Genomic DNA, 26855 nt, shown 5'->3' with positions numbered 1-26855 from the left:
ATTTTTTGCAGAAGAATGTCATCTAATTATGTACAACGAAAGACTGAAGAATAAAAATTACCACTTAGCAACTATCAGAATATTAATTCACACTAGAAATATCAACAGATGCTAAAACTAGGAATCGACATGGGACTGAAGTGCAGGATAGTTATACAATTGCAAAGTGTCTTCTCAAAATACTTAATCATTACAGACAAAAAAAACCCCTACACCCATGAATAAGCCTGGTAACTATCACCTTGATCAATCACTGGTAAAAATCAACCAATAATGAGATAAATGGACATCAAGTGGCACAGAAGATGATCGAATAAAAACACAGCACTGTTTCTGTGATATTCCTGCCAAAAATGCACACCGTGGGTCTAATTACCAGAAAGTACCCATCATGTTCAAATTAAGTAATATTATACAAAATGACCAATTTGTAATTCTTAAACATACGGAAGTTATAAAAGTCAAGGACAGCATATTGAAGGAGACCAGAGAAACATGACAACTGAGCAATATGCCATTATTTTGCTATAAATGACATCCTTCATACAACTGACAAACTTGGATGGGTCTCTGATTCAAGGTTATCTAAATGAGCTATTTACTGTTCTTACAACTTCTCTATACATTTGAAAATGTTTCAAAATACAAGTTTGAAAGAGTAAATATGCAAACATTTCCAAGTAGTCAATATTTTACAGTGCATTTTTAAGGTATATACCTTGCAGAATTTAAATAACATTAAAGCTGACTGTGCATGCATGCACGTATGTGTGCGCTCAGTCCCTCAGTCATGTCCAACTCTTTGTGACCCCATGGACAGTAACCCACCAGGTTTCTTTGTCCACAGGATTTCCCAGGCAAGAATACTGGAGTGGATTGCCATATCCTCCTCCAGGGGATCTTCCCGACCCAGAGGTCGAACCTGCATCTCTTGTATTTCCTGCATTGACAGGTGGGTTCTTTACCACTGCGCCACTTGGAAAGCTCTGCATGTATGTGTATACAGAGGCAAAAAACATTTCTGTGCAAAGATATAATAACCACCTATTAAGCCATTAAGAGAGAGAATAGTGGTTATCTCTAGTTTCACTCTAAACTCTTAAAAATAAACATATCTAAATGGATAATTTGGTAATTCAAAAATAAAAATCATTTTAAAAGACATGAAGACTTTAATTTTGGAAAAAGAACAGTAGATGTACAAAGGTTAAAAAAGAACATGAATATGGAGTAGCTGGCAGGGCTGCTCATGAGACTGATCTACGAAGGAGAAGGGCAACTGCCTAGGGAGACAGGTGATTAACATCCTTTCTTTTCCTAGGGAAGATGTGAGACACAAGCCAGGAATCTGCCCTTAGAGAAAAGGGTCCAGAGAAAGGACATCTTGTTTGCCATAGATCCAAAGAGCAGAATAACATCAGCACAGGCCTTGCACATCAGTCTTTTTATTTGGTATGTTTTTACTTTTGTTTTCTTAACCTTTTTAGTTAGTATGATAAAATATGTATCACATAAAATTTACGAGTTTAACTATCTTCATGTGCTACAGTTAGTGGCATCAATTATATTCACACTGCTGTGTGTTTGGTACTTTTTCACATGCAATTTTGTATTTTTTAATTTTGCCAAAAAGCTATATACTTTCTCTGCTACTGAATTATAAAAGTCCATGAAAAGAGACAGAAGACTTGGTAATCTGCCTCACATCAGAAGTCAGTAATGATACCTCACACACCCCTTCCCAGCCTGTGAAGACATAGCCAGGAACCTGCTGTTCACTGGTCCTGTTAATTTAACAGATCCCTGCATGCATGCTAAGTCACTTCAGTCTTGTCTGACTCTTTGCGACCCTATAGACTGTGGCCCACCAGGCTTCTCTGTCCAAGGAATTCTCCAGGCAAGAATATTGGAGTGGGTTGCCAATGATGACCAAAAGTATTATAAGGAAAAAAATAAAAAGATCAATATCAAATTGTGAAGTCCAAAAGAATCTGTATAATATAATGTAATTCAGATGGTGACAGTGGCAGTCATTATTCACTGGCTCCTAGTATTATGTAAATCCCAGAACCTAGGAGGGCTGAGTGGGGTCTTCCAGGCAGCAGCACATTTGAGCTACCAAACCATTTAATATCTTACTTTAACACCACATGGTTTATGCAAATATTCTTTCACCTTCAAAACAGCTCTGTAAATCAGTAAAGAATAGGAGCTTTCATCCCTGAACACAGAAGAAACTGCAGGAGGTAGAAGGGACTTGCCTTGCCCATCATAGGAATGGTTGGTTCTGAGTGAGTAAATATCAGGTGCTAACTGAGAAACAGTATCAAGGAACTAGGGACAAGGCTAAAAACAACACTAGCTGGCAAAATAGAATGAGACAAGTATCTGAAGCTCCAAGCTGAGTCTTTGTTGCTTATGTGCTGTGGGCAACATCTACACAACAGCTCCTAATAAACCAAGGAGGCATCCTTTCCCTATGACAATGACAGTTTTCATTACTCACAGGAGTATCCAGAAGAAGCCACATACGCCACAATGATGCTCTGTGTGAGCTGACCACTCTATCATTTCATACCAGCAGTAGCCAGGGCACGTTAAATAGGGACATGCTAAAAAATTCATTGTCTTATGATGAAGTCACAGAATCTGTTCTTTAGCACATGAAAATAAACTCAAATTGACATAAATAACAAACAGCAGACACATAATCAACACAAACCTGGAGGAGTAATGAGCGTTCTTCGATGCTCTTTACACCAACCAACTGGATGAATGTGTGGACTAGAGGCTTCACACCTGTAAGTTATATAAATTTAAAAATGGTAATTAGGAAAAATTCTCAAATACCAGTAAAAGTTGAAAAAAAAAAAAAGGTTAGTGATTGTGAACATTTTACACCGAGTTCTACCTTTTCACAATCTATCTTATTTGGGAAAAAATGGCTAAACCAAAGAATTTTTCACTCTTCCAACATATTAGTACTAAGGAGATGTCTATCAGATACATATAACATACAAAACTGACACCAGGCAAATAGTTTTTGCTCCCACACAAGTGGTGTTATATTCCACAACTGCAAAAATAGCAAATATAAAAATAACGTCACTAAAATTTGGACTTTCCATTTAGGAAAATCATTTGGAAAAATAAACATGTATATAAATAGCATATACACAGGCAAGCTAAAATTATTTCAGTATTTCTAAGGACAAATATACAAAAGCAGGAAGCACAATCACCCTCAAAAAGCAAACACGCTCTCTCTATTGCCCATTAGAATGGCAGAGACCAGGTATTAAGATGGGGTGTTTCTTTTCCTCACCTCTTCTCTTTGTCATCTTTACTTCAATCAAGTATATGCTTTGCCAAGGCCTCTTTACCAGTATGCACATCTGATTCCTTGCTCCTAATCAAACTTGTTCCATATAGTACTCATCCCATCATGCAACACTCTTCATTTATTCATTCACTCACCCATTCATTGAAAGGTTGAGCGTCTATCATGTGCCAGACACTGGGATAGGCACTGAGGATACAGTAGCAAAGAAAATATATACCAACTTTCAGCCTCTTGGAGCTTATAGTATAGTGGGAAAAGAGGAAATTAATTAACAAACAAAATCTATATTCTGGGGGCAAAATGCTATGCAAAGAATTGGAATAAAAAGGTAGAGCGAAACAGTGGCAAGATATTCCTTCGAAACACATAGTCAAGATGACTTCTTAAATAAGATGACATCTGAAAAGAGTGAAGAGAGAACTGAGCCACTCAAATATATACAGGAAAGCCTTCCATGCTAGGGGACAGCAAGTACAGATGACGTTTACTAGAACATTTTGTGAAAGGTTTTAGGCAGAAGAGTGGCATAATCTGATTTATGTTTTAAAGAAATTATTCTGACTGCTTTGCAGATAATAAACCACATTTGGGAAGGAGACAAAAGGCTGCTGGAAGGTTTTTGCCAGAGTTGGTGAGGGTAACCTGAACCAGAGTGCTGGTGGTGAAGATAATAGGAAGTGATTGTATATTTAGGTCAATGTTCTAAAGGAAGAATCCACTGGATAAGCTGATAGATTTGATGCAGAGTGGGAGTGAAGGGAAGTCCAGAACATTCCAAGGCTTTGGGCATGGCCACTAGAAGATGGATGTTACCATTTTTTGAGATAGGAAGACTGCAAGCACAGCCTGACATTCCAAACAGTGAATGAAGAGATCTGATATTAACATGTTTAACAAGCATGTAAAGTAGTAGATCATAAGCACAAAAATTCAGAATTTAAGGGCAAGATCAAGGCTAAAAACACATTTAGGAGTCATCGGCAAATAGGGTGGTGTTTAAAGCCATGAGCAGAGATGTGACCATCCAGAAAATGAGTACAGAGGACAGAAAAGAGAAAAGGCGAAGAAGTCCAAGAAACAATGACTGGTAAAATAAGAGAGAGAGAGAGAAAGACGAAATCAGTCGAGTCAAATGCTGCTGCTTAGTCGAAGAAGAGAAAAAGCAAGAACTGATCACTGGATTTACCAACGTAAAGGTCACTGGTATACTTGATAAGATCTGCTGTGGTGGAGCTGGGTATGGGAAAGGGCAAAAGCCTAAACAGAGTGGGTTTAGGAGAAAATGTTAGGAAATGAGCATAGCTAGCTCAGAAAACACATTTAAGGAGTTCTGTTTTAAAAAGAAGCAGAGAAATGAGACATTAGATAAAAAAAAAGAAAGCTTTTTTTTTTTTAAGCTGGGAAATATTTAGGGGAGCTAGGTGAGGCATATATGGAAATCTCAGTACACTTAATGCCCAATCCCTTCAGATGCATGGTTTTAAACTGTATAAGCAAAACTATGGATCTTGATTTTCCCATTATGCTATTCTTTCCTGGAAAATCATTTGGCTATGGATTATTAGTAATGATGCAGCCTTTATTTTAGGGAATTTTTTTATATTATTCTAGGGAAAACTCTTAATAGCTCCTTAAAAATGAAAAAAATAACAAATGCAATACTTAATTTTTTCAATTTAAGACAACTATCAAGTACTTCTAATTATGTCAGGTTCATGATGATTAAAGTAAAAGTATTAGACACAATTCTGTTTATTGGATTTCTCCATATATTACAAGTAAAGAAAACACTGTAGCATATTTTGGCCACTTGTTCCTGTACAGCCAAAATCTCATATAAGGTTTTAATATTATTTAAATATTGATCAAAGTCACCATTTAAAATAAATGGTAAATAAAATAAAGAAGCTGTCTCAACTATGAAACTAAAAATAGCCTCATTTTTATCTAGTTGACTTACAGCCCCTCTCTAAACAAACAATACTTCCTTCAGAAGTGGGAAGGCTGTGAAATTATTTGTTACTATTGAAACACAAGTCATCTCTTAGTCCCATCTAGTGTTCAAAAGCAGAAATGTAACCAAGAAGAAAGACAACGAAGAACAACTAATGGTGAAACGTTTGGCAAACTGCTGCTCCCTGCGCCTTTCCTTTCTTGAGGGTTTTTATGTGTATTGATAAGAAAGTCCATTTCAAAACAATTTTTAAGTCCATTTCACAAGTAAGTACAAATTATTTATGAAGGCTGCTAAGACCCAAATCAGACCTAGATTGGTAGATAATAATAGAAATAAGAATTCATGAAGAACCCACACTTGTCATATAAAGTGAGCAAACATTAAGACCCTCATTTTATGGAAACACTGAGAGGTTAAGTGATTTCAGGTTGAAAGTAAAGGGCCCTAGCTTCATCAGTCACTGGCAAAAGCTAAACAAAACTGATGCACACACACTGGGCTCCCCAGATCTCGGCAGAGAGTCAGATAAGAACATTTCAAGTTGCTCATTTAAGGAACACATCAAAGTCTTCATTTCAAGCAATAATGGTTTAGATTCTTTGAACAAATACAGCACACTTGGTCTCTGCTGCTGCTGCTGCTAAGTCACTTCAGTCGTGTCCGACTTTGTGAACCCCACAGACGGCAGCCCACCAGGCTCTGTCGTCCCTGGGATTCTCCAGGCAAGAGCACTGGAGTGGGCTGCCACTGCTTCTCCAATGCATGAAAGTGAAAAGTGAAAGTGAAGTCGCTCAGTTGTGTCCGACTCTCAGAGACCCCATGGACTGCAGCCCACCAGGCTCCTCCGTCCATGGGATTTTCCAGGCAAGAGTAATGGAGTGGGGTGCCATTCCAGAGCATGATGACTGCCAATTTCTTTCCCGGTGCCTACTTTCCCGGCTCCCACTCTGTGCTAACTCTTCAGGGCTTCCATCATTCTGTTTTACTAAGCCCCAGACCTCATCCCGAGTCATCTCGTTCTCCTTTTCATCCTTAATTCATTTCCAAGCCCATTCCCTACTGAGGCTGTTTTCAATATCCATAATTTGCTTCAAGCATAAAACCTGATTTTCTCTAACAAGTTGACTACCAGGAAGAGACAAAGGAGGTGTCATCTCATCACCCTAACATCAATGTTCCTTTCAAGTCTTCATTTTCTCCACACTGAGAGAGAAGAAAGCTCATTTCTCCCCAAGGCTAGCCCTTCTCCTATGGGACTGGGGTCCTCAATTATCCAGTCTCAGATGTCTCCACTCTCGCTCAACAGTGGCTTCTTTCCTTCAGCCTAAAACCAAGCCCAACACCTGAGGGGCTTACTCCCTCTGAGACAATAACCCACTTTCACCTTCAGGGCTAAACTCTGCCCGATGTGCCTTACGGACATCTCTTTCAGTCAGTTCAGTTCAGTCGCTCAGTTGTGGCCGACTCTTTTTTTCAACCCCATGGACTGCAACACCCCAGGCTTCCCTGTCCATCATCAGCTCCTGGAGTTTGCTCAAATTCATGTCTGTCAAGTCAGTGATGTCATCCAACCATCTCATCCTCTGTCGTCCCCTTCTCCTTCTGCCTTCAATCTTTCTCAGCATCAGGGTCTTTTCCAAAGAGTCAGTACTTCGCATAACGGCCACCTCTTTTTAACATTTTGCAAACTGGTTTCTGTTTCTGAAATTCTTACTTTAATCCTCACAACATCTTGTGAGATAGGGACTATTAACCCTTTTTGCAAAGAGGGCACCTAAAGCTTAGAAGGACTAAGTCACTTACTGAATACCCCAAACATATCCCTGTTTGCTCCATGGACTTAAACATAAGTCAGTGCTTTCCTTGGCCAGAACTATTTCATCCCAATTTCTAAGTACTAACTCCTATCATTCTTTATGATCCAGTTCAAATTCCATGTCCCCAGGAAGATCTTTCTGAGAAAGCTTCCGTGAGTCAGTCAGTCCTTCCTTCCACATGCCACCACAGACAGCAAGCAGTTGGTTCTAATAATTAAGCGCTAACCACCATGGCCTCTGCAGCCAAGACAGAGGTGTCGTGTTTCTCTCTGTTCCCAGACACCGAGCCTCTCAAGACTGAAGTGCAGAGGTCCCTAGGTCCCTGTCATCTCTGTAACTCGCCAGCACCATCAAGGGGTGTTTCTCGAATATAATGGTTGATGACACACACACTGCTCTGAAAAACTGACAACACGATGCAAACTTTTCAACATTATTTGGGGAGACACATAAAATTACTATTACTCTTAATGTATACATGTAAAACAGCCCAACTACTAGTAACAAAAGTGTAGAGAAAACCCAGAAATAAACCAATTGTTATTCTAATGTATGTATACTATTTGCTCTCATTAAAAACTACTACAACCCTACATAAATTTAAATCCCACATAGCATTTCTCTTTGAAAGAAATGTTTTAGTGCAATTAAACATGCAGTACACAAATGTGTGTGTGTGTGAGTGCGTGCATGCACACGCGCATTCAAGCACACTTTTCAAATTCCCACTAAGGTAAAAAGAAATAAGATCACTTCCCAATTCAAAGGAAAAAAATCTCATTTTCAAACTATTTTAAATTGGGAAAGCAATCCAATTTGTAACCTCAATTACATACCTAAGCAACTAATTTATGCAGATAAAAACCATTCCAAAATTCAAAGATCAAAGAACATAGTATTTAATAAGGTTGGAGAAACTGCAGTGCACTTAAGTTATTTTCAATATGCCTTAATTGTATCGAGGAAGAGAACACACTGTTATCCTTTTTCTGACAATCAACAAAATACAACTTCAATAGTTAGAAGTGTAAGTCTATCCTCAAAGTACATTCCATTCTAAAAATAATTTTTGGTTGTGCTTGTAAAAGTGCAAAATCATTGCTGAAAGAGATCAATTTTTTCCCCTACTCTTTCTAATAAGAAACCAGGATGCTTCCTATTCCCTAGGCATTTGGCATCAAAGAAAAATGTGATACATTCTCCTAGACTTTCTCGTTACTTTTTTTTCCCAGAAGAATGAATGCTTTTAAAGGAAATACATATTATATCAAATAAGGAACCTACACTTTTAAAACCCTATAATATTTATAGGACCACAAAAATAACTGAAACATTCACCCACTGTGTTATATCAGGCAAAAGCTGTTTTTAAAAAGTTCTCCCTGAAACAATCAGAACTTTTAAAAGCAAAAGCTCTCATTCCAACAGATTCTAATAAATAAAGTATCATTTATTAATAAAAGGACTGGATCCCAATTGTCATGTTGGTACTGCCATCAACACAGCACATCAAACACAGGAGGGAGAGAAATATGTTCCACCCAGGACAGATTCCAGTATTTCTAAATTCATAGTTTTCTCATCTACTCACTCATTCAAGACAGGTATGGATAATTTTAAATGAAAAGCCACCAGTTTGCGGAAAATATGAGAAAGAGAAGAACATGGGAAGCAATACAATGAGGATTCAATCAGCAAATCCAGGCTGTGGCAGAGTCAACAGGACAAACAATCTGGTTTCTTAAATAAAAGTTACAGTGGGAAGAAAACGATGAAGGAATAGGAAACTATAAATTAAAAGAGATCAAGAGAAACATCAAAGCAATCATAAAATGCACACTCTATTTGGACCAAAAGCTAATAAACCAAGACAGCTGGGGGATAATGTTTTAGCATGTTAGTGACATGATGCTATTTATAACTTTATATATTTGAAAAAAGAAAAAGAAGTTCTATCTTTAGGAGATACACATTCAGACATGAAATGCTATGGAATCTGGAATCTGCTTCAAAACAGTCCTGGAGTTGGGATTTTAGAGTAGGAAACACCGGAAACAAAACTGGTATATATTGATAATCGCCAGTAGTAGGTAATGCCTGCAGGAGGTCACTCTACTGTTCTAACTTTTGTATATACCTGAAATGGTTTGTATTTCAGTAACAAATTTGATTGCAAACTGAATAAAAAAGATATCCTATGAGGAAAATTATGCTTTGCAGAAAAAAGCTGGACAAAACTTACTATACTATTCAAAAGTACTTGATTCTATGTGATGTGATCATGGAACTACTTTAAAAAATTCTGTGAAAACCATACATAAAATATAATTCAGATTTTTATAATTCATCTTTATTTATTTAGTTACTTTACAATACTGTATTGGTTTTGCCATACATTGACATGAATCCACCACAGGTGTACAGTCTAAATAGCAAATAGCTTTCAATGTCTCTCCTTTTTTAAAACAACGCAAGTAAAACTGATGACTGTGTAAGAATCCAATCCAAGAAGTAATGGAAATTATTAATGGCTCTATTGAATATTTAACCATACACACACTAAAAGGTCAGGAAACAAATTTTCCTAAAGCTGAGCTACATTTACATAAATTAACATCCATTTGCTACTGCAACATTAGCCCATTTTATGAAGATAACTGTCACTTCTCAATGCAAGTATTGTCCAGAAGGAACTGAACCATGCAGAAATGCCTTTCACCAGCAAAGTATAGTTTCATCAGTGAACATGAATTAGGTATGAAAAATCATTATTTCAACTGCCTAATCAAAACCTTATGGCTTTACTATAATCCTTTCATGATTATGTAATTTTATAATTATGTTGCTCCTGCCACTTTATGTAATATAGCCAAAACCCTTAAGGGTTAAAAACAATATTCCTCAATTAATAATTTGTATTGTCATTATAAATAGTAAAATTAGCTACTGGGCATGAAAATATGAAAGGAAGATTAAAAATATTTTCTTAAGAAATGAGAGAAGACACCTCAGATGAGGGGGGAAGTGTGAATCTGTGTGTGCACTCACGTGGGAGTGTGGTACAAACTGTGCTTCCACAGGAGGTAGTCAACTAGATTACAAATCACAAAGTAGAGCTAAAGGACGTTATTTAGAAATGTGCCATATGGAACAGGTAAAGTTAAAAATCCGAAATGAGAAAGAGCAGGACAGAATACTGTTATTTGTGTTCTCTGCTTTGCATTATGACTGGTTTTAAATAAGTACTTGAATAAACATCAATTAGAAAATGCACACAGCAATGAAAAATGTCTCACCAATAGTCATAGCTCTCATCCCAGTTGTCAAAATGTACGAGGAAACGATTGTCCACCATATCTGTTACCGTGGCAACACAGATGAATGCAGGGTTCTTTTTGTCTACAGCTTCAAGCTTCATTCCAACTCGAAAGCCTGACGGGATCACTGTCTATGAAATATACAGATTTAATTAGAGATAAGCACACACTTAACAACAAGGACCTGTACCCTCTCTGCACCCCTGCTTGAAAGCCTGGCACCCATCAGCTGTATTCACATAATTTAAAAATCATAGACCAGTTTTGCAGCAGAGTTGCTTTTCAAGAAGCAGCAATAAGAAAAATGCCCCGTTGCTATACCCAATTAATTATCTGGACCTTTAAAACAAACACACCCACAACCTTGAGAAGTTTACTTAATCTTAACATGTGTCTTGGTACTTTAGATGACCATGCTAGTTAGGGAAGTTTTATGTACGTATAGTTTACTTTCAGTTTCTCTCTTCCTTTACTGACTTAACAATGAAAATTATTTCATCTAAAATATGCACATAATCAAGTGAAAAATGTGTGTAAGTCAGTACAAATTCATTCCCACTTCTGAAAAATCTTTCAAAAGGATACTCTACTAAAAGTAGGCCATCTTCCTATATGAAAGGCTGGAAATTATTACAACTTTGATTCAACAATCCAGATGTTATTCACAATAGCACCCAAAGAGCTGGGTGTTAATACATACAAAATAGCTTGTAATATAAGGAAATCCACAGATTATTGGCCATCTGGGACATGAAACTAAAACAATAAAAATTCAAGTCAGATGCAGTACTTGAAATGCTGTGGATGTAAACATTCCTCAAAATATTTCATGAAGAAAAATATCCTAATCTCGGAGAAGTACTTGGATATCAGCAGTATCAATCACAACATACAAGTCATTTCTGCCCTTCAGAAAAAATCTTTCTGTCCAGACTGAAGCATACAGACACTTTTCTCATTACTTTAAGCAAAATAGATGTTATCTCTTTTTACTATAATTATATAGCCATCATCACAAAAATGCAAACAGGCATGTATCTGAATATGTTAGAGTGAAGTCCTGTCTCAGGCACTAATGCTACACAGATACTGTTACTATATATTTAAGCCCTGGACTTCTGTATCAGACCATAAGTATTTGAGTATTCTGAGGTAGAGAAATCTAGAAATACAAAAATTAATTACATACCAAACAGACATGGCCCAAGATTCAGTTTTGTGCTAGCAATGCACAGAATTTAAGATGATGGTCAGTGGCTCAAATACCTGACTGAACTCATCATCCGAGAACCAGACAAGGATTAGGAAACTTGGAGCCGTGACAGCAAGCCAATTGCTGAGTTTTCCACCTGACTGGCCTCCCTCATCTTGAAGGAGAATGCCGACTGACTACGCAGCATGTACATCTCAGCAATTAAGCTATCTTCTCAATTAAGATATTTAAAAATAATAATCTGGCTCATTATCTCTATTAATTACCTAAATGCATGCACGTGCGTGCACACACACACCAGCTTCCAGTTCTCTAACTCAAGCTGGCCTATGTTCAATTTGATTAGACAATGTTTCAGCCATTAGACTTGTTGCCCTCAAAACACCTGGATAATGTCATTTCTCAAGTGGAGAGTATGTGGAGTAGGAAGGAAGGTTTTTCTCATTCCTGATATCTGGAGGGAATCCCTAGTGAAATATGATGGCCTCTCTCCACACTCACACAGTGTCACCTAACTGGTGAATCTGGAAGAAAGAAGTGGTCACACCGTTAAGCTGGCCTACAGGGCATATAGTTTCCACTCTGCTCCCCTCTAGGAGCAAGCTCTGTCCTGCAAGATGGTAGTCTGCCCTGGTCCAGTGCTCATGGGCTAGAGTGGTGAGGTTGGAAGGGCCAATAAATCTCTAACTCCAGGGCTCAGAATCAAGAGACTCATTTGTCAGCAGATATAGGCCATGCATGTACTCCAACTGAGCTCTCATCAACTATAAAGGTGAGATTCTGGCTTTCCACCTGCTTGTCCTCTATTCTTTCCAATTAGATCAGAACTTGATCAGGGTAGAACACTGTAATGTATCAGGCCTCCTCAGAGATGCCCATAGTTTAAGAAGTAGAAAATACAAACACATCTGGACTTTGCTCCTGTTAACACTGCTAAACAGAGCTAGAAGCTGGAGAAAAGATTTAAATGATAGTCTCTAGCATGCAAATTCAAATCGGGTTACATTCATCTCACTATGGGAATCCTATCTGAACAGTACTCCTAAAATCAAGTGACCATAACCATAAAATGTCCCAGTCAACTTAATTTGCTTAGGCACCTTAACTGTAAAGTATACCTACGTTTTATACTATGTTGCCTTTTACTATTTAATTTTTTTAAAAGACAGCCATGATATGGTTAAAAACAGATATTTATTCATGGTAATTTTTAGTTAATTTTACAGCTTAAGAGCACCTTATTTACCAAAGCAATAACATTTATTATAGTTTCTTGTTATCACTTGTAATTTATCCAAGGAAACACTCAAAAGCCACTTCCTGTGAAAGAAAAAGTATCTTAGAGGTACTTACTATATTCTGATTTTCAAATAATGACTTGGGAGCAGCCTGAGCTTTGCATGTCTTAAGATAGGTCTGCCAATTAAATTCTTCTTCTTTATATCCTAGGATTCACACATATAGAGACAGTAAAATACCAAAATATTTCATACTTAGCTTTCCATTCTTACTTTTACCTGTAAATCCAACATGCCAAAATCAAGCCATCAAGTGACTTTTTAAATGGATAGTATTTAACTCATAATTAGGATCTAAGGATTTTTACACACAGGGTATTTATTTCCAACAAATTGTATTATTTTTTCAATTCCGAATGAATGGTAATGGATGAAAGGAAAAGGTATGAGGTAGCAAATACACACTGTCCTCAGATGGACTTCTTTCCATTGCCAAACCATTTCTATCAGTATTTAGGTAGAATTCATTAGCAGTGAGCTGCAGTAGTTTTTCCCTCACTCATTCTATTTTGGGAGACTAACTTGTAGGAACAGTGGGACCCTGGAAAAAATGGTATTACAAGAGATAAAATCTCTCTAGCCTGTCACCACAAGAATGACAATTCAAGATTCATGAAGTGAGCATGTTGGCCAACTACAATAATGGAAATGTCCTTTCCTTAGTTTTCACCATTTCATGTTCAACACTGGTAAAGCCAACATTCCCTTTAAAAAGGAAATTGGGCATTTAATTTTATCGAGTAGATTCTCTTTTCTACTTCCATCAAAGTCCAGAAGGTGGTGTGAAAAGAAAAACAATTCACCACATATGAGGCCAATTTATGTAAAGGCTTACATATTTTCTTTTTTATCCTTCTTTTCTAGGTGTTTTTGGTCAATCCTTCAGTTATCTGGAAATACCATTCTGCCATTAATTTTTCACTTAAAACCAAAAGATGCCTTGTCCATTAAAATCCAATAACCCACTTCCACGCCCCCCCAAAAAACCTCAATAATCCTGATGTAGTGGCCAGTGAAGTTGCTCAGTTGTGTCCAACTCTTTGCGATCCCATGGACTGTAGCCTGCCAGGCTACACTATCTATGGAATTTTCCAGGCAAGAGTACTGGAGTGGGTTGCCATTTCCTTCTCCAGGGGATCTTCCTGACCCAGGGATCAAACCCAGGTCTCCCGCATTGGAGGCAGATGCTTTACCATCTAAGCCACCAGGGAAGCCCCAATAATTGTGTGACAGACCAAAAATATCAGACTGGTAACCTGGTTCTTTCACATCAAGCAGACAATACTGAATGCAACATGAAAAGAAAGGAAGTAAGATATTATTAAATACCCTAGAGATGAACTGAAAAAGATACAATCTGTTATTCTTGGATATTTGGTAAACATGAAATAGGCAAAATCACTGGCAGACTGTAATATAAAAACTTAATAATGAAAGAGTAATCACTATTAGTTCAACCCTCACCCAAATTGCTTTTCAGTGTTATAGTCTCCTTTCCAATCTCTTAAATATTAAGATAAGTTCAATGCATAGTTTCTCAAGGTTTTTACTTACTGAAATGTCAGTAAACACACTTAGTTATGTAAACAGGTTAGAAATAATTTTGTAATCAGTTATTTCAAGAAGGTATGCATGTATGTGTTTTGTGTGTGTGTGTGTGTGTGTATGTATGAGATAGAAGTTTGTAGCTAAAACCTATAGTCAAAGTATCAAATAAGTGTTATGTGACATGCAAATAAGTGCATGGACATAATTTATTCTCTTAAGTAGGGTTCTATTTTTTTAATTTTTTTCACTTTAAAAAACATCTTTCATCATGAACAATAAGCTTAAATTTGGGCCCACCTGATTAATAAACATTTCTCATCATGAACAATAAGCTTAAATTTGGGCCCACCTGAATAACCACAAAGTCTGAATTCTCAAAAATCTAAATTACAATATAAGAAATTAAGTGTTTTCAGAATATAAAATATGAAATTAAAAAGTGACAATACCTTTTGGAGGATGGAGTTTATGGCCAGTTTTCTCACACCACCCAACTGGATGGATATCCAGAGCATCGGCATTTACCCAGAAGTCGTAACAATCAGAGTATCCATCAAAGTGCAGCTTTATCCGGTATCCACAAACCTGTAATAGGTAAAGAACAGAATATTTGTGCACATGTACAAAAATAAATTAACATGATCTCAAGGATGATATGGATTATGTTACAGCACCATTGTTAACAGCCACAAAAACAAGTGAATAAATAACAAAATCTAGGGGCAAACGTTACTTCGCTGGGAAGAGCTGAGCTAGGGGGTTCTGGTCTCATCCCTAGTGCCATTAGAAGCACATGGATATGGGTGAAGAATAATTCTCCCATGTAGACAAGTTCCCCTCTTTATCCCCTGCGTTGTACAAGCACAGGGCGCAGAGCTCCTGCAGGGGCCCAGCGTGGGTGCCCTATTGTGCACTGGCTCAGTGCTGGCTGGCTGTCCTTTACAAAGCTCTACACACAGTGAGATCTGGCCAGACCAAGGCTGGTGCAGACATGGGGAGAAGTCAACAGTCTCCTTTCCACCAGTAGCAGAATTGGGAGAAAGAAGAGCCTCCCCACTTCATACTTAAATGAAACAGGATCCCTGGAATGTGGTGAGAACTCACTTTATGTAACCCCTGCCCAACACTGAGGTCACACATCTGCTTAAATTAGGGTGGCACTTGGGGGAGTTCTAAGTTAAAAAAGTCACGTGGGTTTATGGAACCTCTGCCAGGTCACGCTTGGCACTAGGCTCGCAAAAGTTCAGCCTCTCAATCTTCTTCCCATTAGCACAGCAGATGGGTTCTATGTTCTATAGGAGCCAAACTTCTTACAAGACCACTAAGTCACTGAAGGAAAATTATAAGCAAAACTAATACACAAGATCATCTGATTCTTGGAGGTAAATTTTAAAAGATACCTCCCCCAACTCAAGGGAGAGAACGAGTCAAGCACACAAAGGAAAGGGAAAAAAAAAGTTCTCAAGAGTTCTCTATTACTCTAAACAGTAATATATTGTACTAAGTGAAAATGAAGTCGCTCAGTCATGCTGACTCTTTGCGACCCCATGGACAGTAGCCTGCACCAAGCTCCTCCATCCATGGGATTTTCTAGGCAAGAGTACTGGAGTGGGTTGCCATTTCCTTCTCCAGGGACTCTTTCCGACCCAGGGATCGAACCCAGGTCTCCCACATTGTAGACAGACACTCTACCATCTGAGCCACCAGGGAGGTCCATATATTGTACTAAGATACACATAATTGACTTGGACATTTTTTCCTAAAAAACTTCAGAGATACCTTGAAATACTAAAAATAATACAAATATCTGTTGGTCTGTCTCTTATGTCAAGGAACATGGTATGGCAAAGGCTATGGTGTCAAATGGACCAGGGTCAAATTGTGGTTCTACTACTTTGAAGCTGTGTGATCTTGTATACCTCACTTAACCTCTCTGAGCCTCAATTCCTTCATCTATAGAACAGGGATGAAAAAGGTTTCTTGCAAAGATTAAATGAGGTAATGTTTACAAAACACTAAGTACTGTGCCTGGCATAAAGGAAGTGTTCAACAAATGGCATCTTTTCCCATTATTAAAACCCTATAAGCACTATTTTATTTTTAAAATAAAGATGAGGCAAAGCTTACCTCAGCCACAGTCAGGACACAATACACAGACTGATGTTCAGGGTCCACGCCTTCTAGTTTCATGCCAACTTTAAACCCATTTTTGTTATATGGAAAAGACTGATACTAAAATGTAAAATGACAGCAGTTTTAGTGAGTGATAATCATTCTTAAGACTATATAACCAAGTCATAAACAGCTCTTAAAAATGCAGGAAAAAAAAAAGGATCACTGAATCATCTCATGTGAAAATGGACAAAGCAATGAGGTGACAGAAAAGGAAATTCAAATGTTTTACATATTCGAAAAGATGATCAACCTCCCCCATAAGAGTCATACAAAGTAAAATTACAATAAAATAGATTCCACCTATCAGACTGATAAAGATCTAAAAGTTTGGTTACAGTACACTAGCAAAGCTCTAGGGAAAGAGATGTATAAATACATTGCTAATAGGGATATAAATTTGTACAACCTCTAGCAATCTCCTGAGATCTATAAAAAAGAACATTCTCTTTGACTCAGCAATTTCAGTCCTAGGAAGTTACCCAACAGAGATAGCCACATAAGTGCAAAATGAGCAATGTATGAGGCTATTCACTAAAGCATTTACTTAGCAAAAGATTCATGTATATATATTATATATTCCACATAGTGGAGAAGGAAATGACAACCCACTCCAATATTTTTGCCTGGAAAATTCCATGGACAGGAGCCTGGCGGGCTACAGTCTATGGGGTTGCAAAGAGTCGGACATGACTGAGCACACTCACAGTCCATATATACAAATAGTATTTCATCTTATGTCTGTCCCATAATAACTTAAGCTGGTCTCTACTGACTGACACATGTATGTGTGTAACACTCATGTGATATATATATGACATACCTATATGACATTTATGTCAACCACAGTATGGACCAGTTTATATTATTATGGAACAAACATAAGATGGAATACTATGTATGAGTATAAAAGACTGATGAAGTGGGTAGATGACCTGAGACGGAATAATCTCCAAACTCAGACAAAAAAGCGAAGTTCAAAACAGTATGTGACATACGTCATCATGTGATGACATGACAGGAGGAGGAAGATTTGAGGTAGGGGGAAGATTTGCCTATATATTGCTTATATGTACACGTAATTTTCTTATAGCACTTTATATTTTGAATCATATGAATGTATTGCTGATTCAAATAATTAACTGTATTTAAACTGTTTAAAGTGTAAAAAAGTCTATTATGCAAAGGACCAAAGTTGCAAAAAATAATTATACGGAACAAGTCATATGCAATTGCTATCATATCTGAATTAAATAGTCTTAATGTAAATGTAATCATCCCAACATTTACTATTCACCACTTTTCAAAAAAAATTGTTATTGAATATTCACCACTTCTTAAAAATGGTATGTTAATATGTATGTAACAAAGTACTGATGGCAGATTTACTATATAGCATGTGATATATAATTAAATCATTTAAATCAAAGGTCAGTGAACTACGATCTATGGGACACACCAGCCAACCACTGTCTTTGTGAATTAAATTTTACTGGAATATTAGCCATGTATATACATTGCCTATGGCTGCTTTCATTACAAGAACAGAGTTAAGCTCTTATAAATAAGACCATATACTCCATAAAGCCTACAAGATTTTCTATTGCCCTTTATGGAAAAAGTTTGCTGATCCCTGGTTTAGCCCAGTGACAGCAGTTCCTACTCAGAGCTACTTTTCTGATCTTAACGCACTTCTGATAAAAGATTTTTACTGTGGTTAATATAACAATGTTTTTTTTATGTTCTGTTATATTACGCAAACCCTAGTCAGTCATTTTTATTCTCTCAAAGCCATGATATTTTAGGCTAGTTTTTCTTTATCTATTAGTTTTTCAGTAGTAATAGAAGCATCCTTCTGCAAATCAATGCATGAAAGCCTAACGATTGTTGACAGAAAACAGCGTCTGTCTGTAGGTCTGTATTTGTATGTGTGTTGTGTGCCCATGCATGTGGCCCTAGGGAAGGTGTGCATATATGATGATAGTTACCCTCTAAGGTCCCCCTCCACATATGAAAAACAATGTTTGAAAAATTATCCCAAGTCACATTTCCTAGACAGACAGTAGAAACGGCAATACTAATCCCAGACCAGCATTCCAGCTCCTTTGCCCTTATGCACAATGCCTTCTAGAAGGGTGGGTACCTCCTTGAACAGCTTTGCCGGCACGGCCACAGCTTTCTCCTCTTCCAGGTAGGACGCCCAGCACCAAGCTTTCTTTCCTTTAGGAGGCAAACCTGAAAGGCAAGTGAGACTAAACTGACCGAATTTCCAAATCTAGGAAATCAGAGCAGGATACTTACTGTGAACTCTTACTTTCTAACTACCCCCAGGCCTGGCTCTTCTCTTATTTCCATGATGGATATTTCTCAATTTCTTTCCCTGACTCCTCTTCTAAAGAAATGAGAGCTAAAAAGTAAACTATGTGTATATCCAGGAATGAGTGAAGAAGAAAGGAACAGAAAAACTTAAAGTACTTTTAAAAACTTAAAGTACTTAAAGTAAAGTACTAAAGTAAATAAAGGAGACGCAGTAGGAAGCCAAGATAGACCAGAATCATGGAAGCTCAGCAAGCGAAAGTGTCTAGGAGCAGGATGCTCCAAAGTTTTTTCCTAATGAATCAAGAAGCTGAGAACTGAGAAAAGGTCAGTGCACAGAGTAACTTAGGGACTGGCTGCTAACTTGGAGAAAGGGGGGTAAAAAAGAAATCAATACATCCAAGGCCAAATTTTAAGTTGCAAAAGAACACACAAATGATAAAGATATGGAGTCTACAGCAATTTTATTTGGGGTTAATTTAACAAAAAATGAAGAAAGGATATATAATGTTAGGCTTGATGGGTTTTAAAATTGAGGGAAAGATATTTGGAGATGAGCTTAGAACAGGCAATGATAAAGCACATGAAGAGGAAGAAAATGGAAGAGCTGAGAGAGGGAAATGACTGAAGCAACAAGGCCACTGAAGGGCCAGAGCCCCGAGGGTAGCAGCAATGAAGGGGAAGGGACAGAAAGGACAAAGAGGCAGAGTGCAGACCAACTGAGACTTTGCTCCCTTTAATGTCAGTGATGAAATTCAGAAGGCCATCCAAATGTAGAAGTTAGGCTGTGTGCTTGATGCAAGTAGAAACACCTCAAAGTGTTTTTAAGAGACGAACAAGAGAGGAATGTGGTTAAGCCCTGAAGAGAAGCACTGAGTTCAGGCCCTGATTCACGGGGACAATGTGATTGGCAGGTCAGGATGGGACTGTGCAAAGTACAGTGACCTAACATGGAAGACCAGCCGTGTAGATGTGGCAGGTCCTTCGACACAGCCTAGCAGGGCACACAGAAGCTTCTGGGGAGACAACCCAAGGTCCAGGATGAATAAGGCAGCAAGTTAGCCCACCAAGTTCTGAAGGGCAAAGCCTAAGCTCTAGATTCCTCAGAGAATAAAGTGTTCCTCGAGAAATACAGAAAGGAAAAAAGGGTACTGTGTCAGGAAGTTATGGTTGAGAGAAAACATTAAAAAAAAAAAAATCTAAAATTTTATGAAATGAGTAAGACCAGAGGTTTTAGTCAAAGTGCAGAAGTAAAAGAAACCTACCTGGTGGAAAAATAAATAACAGAAAATGATCTCAAGTTTTCCCTGACACTGCTTGAAACTTGCTAATTTCCACTTTCCCTTCGCCTTTTTCTACTTCTTCTAAACTCCAACTTTTATTGACGCAATTTAATCAAAGAAAATCCCCAAACAATCCTTTAACTGCCATAGTGTGCATTACAATTAAGACTAAAATGTCTGCCTGTGTGAAATATTTTCAACTTCAGAAAATTACAAGTAAAACCTTCCTTGCATCAACTCACCCTGCTTTAATACAGCCGAATCACCTCGTCTTTTCCTTCGGGCTCTCTGTGAACCCCTCAGAATTCTCCCATCTTGTTTGTTTTCCTACAATAAGGCAGAAAACTTTATGATTTTTAAAAGTTCATGAAATTGGCATCAATGAAAAGTTAGAGAGCTGTCAGAAAGCCTTTTTTTGCACTATTCTTCAGTTTCACTTCATAACTTTGAAAGAAAGTAAGAATATAGGTCACTTGAGAACTCTGTTGCTCTTGGCCTGAGGTCCTTACAAAATAAGAATATTTCCAAGAATTACACTCTGTTATAGCACAGATACTGTTCCCACCTCTTTGAAACGCTTTCTTCTTTCAGCTCCTTGACCTCTCTGGTCTGGGTCCCCTGGTACCTCACCGCCCCTCTTTCTTGGTCCCTTTGCTGACATCTCCTGCCATCTAATCCCCTTCTCTTCTTTATCCAATCACTCTCCTTAGGTTTGAAAGATCATCTGTCTGCTAAATATCCCCTATTTATATCTCGAGCTCTGACTCCATACCCATGTATCCGGATGCCTACCTGGGATTTTCGCTTGGACATCTAGTAAGCATCTCAAATGCATGATGGCCAAAGTACTCTAAGTTCTATACTCTACTCTGGCCTTCCCCTTCTCAAGAAATGGTATGATTCCAGTCAACAGTTCAAGCCAAAAAGCTAGGAGTTATCTCTCATTCTTCTCGCTCCCTCACATACCCTGCCAACTGTCTCAAAACCACTGCCCTCTATCTTAAACAGCCCTCTTATTTAGTCTACTACAATAAGCTTCCAGCTGGTTTCCCTGATTCTACTCTGTTCTCACATGTCAAAGCTGGAGTGATCATTTTAAAACATCGTATCAAAGTATTCCCCTTGCCCTCTACTTTCCAAGGGCTTCCCAGCACACTCAGAGTAAAGTGACAACTCATGACTCTGGTTTACCATAAAGCCCTGGACTGCAGAGAACTCTTCAGTCTCATCTTACTCCACTCTTCTCTAGCCTTCAAGGCTCAGCAACCTTGTCTTATTTCCTTAAACAAAGCGTGCTTACACATGTTTTTACATTATGGTCTTTTCCCCAAACAATTCCATTGCCCTGCAGAGCTCCTTACTCCCAACTTTACATCAGCCTCCTTATTCAGATCATACTGTCCAAGCCACCCTCCCCTGGGAGGCCTCCTGATAACCCAGCTTAAAACAGTCAGATTATCTCAATGCTCTATTGTGCTTCTCATCATAGCGCTTATCACAGGCTGATATTTCCCCCAGTGGTTTACTGTATGTCCCTGAGAAAAAAGATCCTGTCCTTCTGCCATCTTATTCATCTCTGCATTCCCAGCTCCTAAAACAGTGACTAACCAATAATCATTGCTCAGTATTGATCGCAAGGAAAATGCTTTGAGACTTCAAAGTTGTCTTTTCATATAGAGTTACTAATAAATACTTGAGAGATGAGATGTTTATGTTTTAATTAGCATATTTTGAATTAGTTTTCCCTAAATATATCTGACATTTATCTGCCATTTTCTACCTACTCGCATAGTATTATAAGATCTGTCTGCAATTTACCAAAATGAGACTGGCATTTTGCTGTCAAGAAGAATTTAAAATTAATTTGTGGAACTGAAGGTTCTGCCAGTGACTCTCTCACTCCAGCAATCAATTTGAGGACTTCCTACTTCTTCACCCTGAGGGAAGGGTACTATACTATTTATTATTCTCATCATGAGATGAGGACAGTGACACACAGGATAGTGGTGGGCACTCTGCTGATGGTAAAACAAGGTCACAGAAGCAGCACTGAAATCCTGGTGCTACCTGCAGAAGGAGCAGCCCTGTGGGTACTGACCATCTCATCCTCCCGCTCGTCTTCCTCCTTGGAGTCGGCTTTCAGAGATAACTTTGGCTTTTTCTTCCTACTACACTTAGAATCTTCTTCCTCGTTGTCTTCTCCCATGTCCCTTTCTTCCTTCTGATCTCTGCTGAATTCATAAACCCAAAAGAGTGACTAGGAAACAATACCCATCAAATATCTGCATGCTGATTAGCAATCCAAAAACCTTTTGACAATATTTAACCAGGAGGATAAATGTGTATGTATTAGAATATCATAGCTAAGAGACACTTCAGACCAAAATCATGAATGACACTGTCATGATAGAAAGTGGAAATTAGCTTATATAAGAATTTATATAACTATTTATTATAATTATGTAATTAATGATTCACCTACAGGTGAAACAGGTTCTAACAAGTTTAAAATCATTGGTTTTTCACAGCTACCATCCATACTAATAAAAGAATCGATTATGAGAAGCTATCCTAGTTTTTGGTGGCAATTTTAAAGCAACAATCTAGCAATTATTGAGAATGCCAAGTTCAATCAAAAAAGGCCAAACGTAATTTAGCAAAATACCAGATGGCCAACAAAACCAGACAATTCCCCAGCCTGTGCTGATTAAAATACATGAGAAACTCCACTAGAACATAAATACCAAGTCATTTATTTGCAGTACACAAGTATATGCAGGAAATACACCTTGTTAGTGATAAGCTGACCTCATCAGAGTCTCCCAAGGCAATCACACCACCATCAGTCACAGCTGATGGCCCTGTCTCAGAATCCTCGGTCTGTCCTGAGAACCACAGAGACACAATTACAAGACACTGTGGCCATTCAGTGGATGCTCAGTCAGGGGAAGCTGTATTTCATTCATGGAGTTTTAGCTGAATTACCTAAGAACTCCCAAAATTTAAACCCAAGTACATTTTCACAAGCATCAGTATCACTAAAATGTGTATGTAGCCCAAAGAGATCTAAATACTCTTGGCTGGGGAGCAAATTAATGTAAACAAAAGACTAAAGAAAGAGGCCAAGACTGTATTGCAGGTAGGACATGAGCAGTGTAACTGAACTCAGACTGAAGCCACCTGGTCCAGTAGTGGGATCAGGGTCCACGTGTCTCCAAAGGGAAAGTCTTGAGGGGTGGGGTGGAGTGGGGGAGAAGGCATTTGGAAGACAGACATCAGAGAACACTAAACCTCTCTATTCTCAAGCACCAGGGCCTTGGACTCTAAAACTCATTTTATAAATGGAAAGTGGGCAAAAACCTACTTGTCTTTGATATGTCGAGCACAATTCTGGCTGCAGTAGTTTCCTCCAGAAAGACACTCATCTACGTTGCCATATTGACAACAATTTTCACAGAACTGAAGCCCTTCTACTTTCACTGGGTCCTTCAGCCTGAAAGGCATTCCAGTCTTCTCAGAAAAGACTAGAAGATGAAAAGAAGAAAAAAAAAAACAAACTTAAAACCATGACAGAAATCGTGGCAAAATACATTTACACTTTTTCTTCTAATAATTTTGTTAGCAACACAATAAAAAGGATAATGTTTGTTGAATGAATGAATGAACACTGACCAGTCCTTTGGGAGGGAGAGGTGGATGGGCTTAACCGGGATCACTCAAATCACTTACATAACAAAAACATCTGGAGAAAAGACAAGCAAAAGCTTGTCTAATGCTTTTTCTACAGAGTTCAAAGTAAAATGAAGAAAATTTCATTAGTCACTAAATTCAGAAGATGAAATTGTCCATCCATAGAATCCTTTTCAGCTGTTATCTTTTTGACAAAATTTAAAGAGTTATCTATGTTATATAATGTTTTTGATGAATTTTAGTTAATGGGCTGAATCATCTTTCTATTTTCCTTTTAATGTAGCCGATCTCCTGAATCATAATTATCCATATTGTCTAGGAGTCCACATTTCCTTTCGTCTGAATCATTAGGCTAATCATTCATTCAGCAAACACTTATTAGGCACCCATTTATGCTAGATACTGATAATGACAGTACAGACCTTGCCCAAGAGAGCTCACAGTCTAGAAGAGAAGACAGGCAAGAAAACCAATATTTATAATAAAATGTGATACATGCAATAATTGAAGCATGAACAAGTTCCAGAAGCAGTGCAGAGGAAGAAGTGACTCATCCAGCCTGGGGTGGGGGTAGGGGGGTGGGGGGGTACAGTGGGGGGGCAGTGGGTAGTTCGAGAAAAGATTTTCTGATAGAAAGCCTCAATAGAGTTTTGAAGGCCAAAGAGGAATTTACCAACTGGACAAAGACAGAAACAGCATCCTGGCCAGAAGAAACAGTGTGAGCAAAGGCAAGGAAGCCTGAAACCACATAGTCCTGGGAGAATTCTATGTAATTCAGTGCTGCTGGCCCTGCCAGAACACAGCGTACAAAGAACAGAACAGAGAGCAAAGAGACAAAAGCAAGCAGGTGGGTGTGGGTCACCCAGATCTTTGTATGTTTTGCTAAAGAGACAATAAGAAGTTGCTGAAGTGTCAGATAAGCAATCTACATCAGTTCCTCTGACTTCAGTGTGCTGGATAAATTGGGGGAGATCAGAAGCGGAGGGATTTTTTTAAGAGATGTCTGCAGTGGTTCAAGTGAGAGGTGATAAGGGCCTAAAATAAGACAGCGGCAGTGATAATAAGTAGAAAAGGCCAGATCTGAGACATATTTAGAAAACAAAAACCAAGAGGATTCAGTAATAGGCTATGGGCTGGGAGAGACCAAATTCAGGATGACTCCTAGATTTCTTGCTTGTCCACTGGAGGGATGGTGCTACCATCAACTGATATTACGGGCTACAGAAGAAAAAGCAGGTTGAGGGAGGGGAGAAAGAAATAGAAAATGAATCGCATTTTAGACATGTGGAGTTTGAGGTACCTGTGGGACATCCAGGTGGAGATGTCCAGTAGGCAGGTGGAAATACGGGCCTGGAGCTCGGGGGAGAGGTCGGGGCTGGAGATATAGATTTAGGAGTCATCAGCATATAGGTGTTAGTTACAACCATCGGAGCAGATGAGAAAAAAGTGGCAGGCTTTTGGCTAAATCACCTGGGTAAGCTATTACAACATGAATTTACTTGGTAATTTTCAATTAACCTTGTGCTATGACAGATCTGGCTTGAGGAAAGAAGACACTTAACAGTTATTTCAAAAATATTAAAGCTGGTTCCATATCAGTTTCATCATAGAAATTTACCTAAGAATATGTGACATGAAGATCACCCAGGATTTTCTAAGTTCCAGCCTATTATAAAACCTTAGATAGTCTTACATTAAAAACTCTCCAAAAACACAAGAGAAAAGACAATGCAGATGACCCGCGCTTACCTTCTTGAGCAGTCGGTACCATCCAAGTTGTAGTCGCTGTTGCCTTTTTAACATTTTCCATCTCACTCTCATCTGTAATAACTTCCAGGGCTCCAAACTCATTTACACGGAACTAGCAGCAACAGAAGAAAGAGGCAGAATTTATAAAAGTGTTCAGAACTGTCACCATTTAAAGGCTGGCACATAGAGTCTACATTTTAAGAGTTAATTTCAACAATTATATTCAGATAAGCCCCAATTATATCCAGATAAACTCACTACCACTATGAAAACCTTTGCATTTAACAAGTCTGGAATTTTGGGAAGAGGGAGCAGAACAAGCGGCAAAGCGCTTCTGAACGACACAAACCACCATCTTTGCACTGTCCCGTGGAGTTGCCAGCTCACTTCTATGGCTCGCAATTTCAAATACTGTTTTTTTGGCTCAGGCTTTTTTTTTTCACATTTCATATTACAGTTTATTTAATAATTAAAGTTAGTAAAAGCAAAATTACTGTTTTCCCAGGAATCAACTTGTCTCACCCAAGTTTACCTAGTTCAAAGAGCAGGAAAAATTACCATTTTAGAAATTCTGACTTGTACATCCTATCTCCGTATTCCAAGATGTGAAGAAGGAAGGCTGAAGCGTAAGTCATGGGACCCCCCTCCTCCCTCCGCCCAGGCTCTATATTTCCTTTCTTTCACTGCTCTTTAGAATTCTCCATTATAGTCATTCACTTCTAGTCCTCCCAAACAACTGGTAATATCTGAGAGATCTGAACAAGTCTACTAGCCCCAGGCCAAGTTTACTTCTAAAAAGTATAAGAGCATTTTGATTTCATGGGTATTCTGGACCCCAAATATTGAAAATTTCCTCTCACCTCCTCTCATGGCAAGCCTCAAACCAAATATTCTTCTGCAATCTCATGGGCATCCTATGTGGAATCATACTGGGCATAATGTGTGGAAGGCTTTGAACCACTACCTGTGTGCAGGTGCCCCATCCTCTTTGAAACAGCTAGGTTGACTCACATTTATAAGAGTCAAAGTCATCCTGTATTCCTTCTGTTTTCCCATAAAACAGAATGACATAAGAGATTCACTAATTTTACCAGGGGACAAAGAGCTAGAAAGCTCAAAATTCAAAAGAATCATAAAACATTGGCTTAAAGT

The 26855-nt window shown here is 38.3% G+C and overlaps 1 protein-coding gene across 1 annotated transcript in view; it reads right to left on the bottom strand.

Annotated features, from left to right (window-relative positions):
* The window catches only part of L3MBTL3 (L3MBTL histone methyl-lysine binding protein 3), a 78435-nt gene that overhangs the window by 44653 nt on the left and 6927 nt on the right, over positions 1-26855 (bottom strand). The window contains exons 2-12 of the mRNA XM_052645686.1: positions 25704-25815; positions 25255-25329; positions 23629-23788; positions 22363-22495; positions 20507-20591; positions 18809-18900; positions 16621-16725; positions 14943-15078; positions 13001-13092; positions 10414-10565; positions 2723-2799 (exon numbers count right to left, since the gene is read on the bottom strand). Of these exons, the coding sequence (XP_052501646.1) occupies positions 2723-2799; positions 10414-10565; positions 13001-13092; positions 14943-15078; positions 16621-16725; positions 18809-18900; positions 20507-20591; positions 22363-22495; positions 23629-23788; positions 25255-25329; positions 25704-25815 (1219 nt within the window). The remainder of the gene's footprint in view (positions 1-2722; positions 2800-10413; positions 10566-13000; positions 13093-14942; positions 15079-16620; positions 16726-18808; positions 18901-20506; positions 20592-22362; positions 22496-23628; positions 23789-25254; positions 25330-25703; positions 25816-26855) is intronic.

This window comes from Budorcas taxicolor, chromosome 9, assembly GCF_023091745.1.
Source record: "Budorcas taxicolor isolate Tak-1 chromosome 9, Takin1.1, whole genome shotgun sequence".
Lineage (NCBI taxonomy): Eukaryota > Metazoa > Chordata > Mammalia > Artiodactyla > Bovidae > Budorcas > Budorcas taxicolor.
This window is presented reverse-complemented; position numbering and strand designations above follow the sequence as displayed.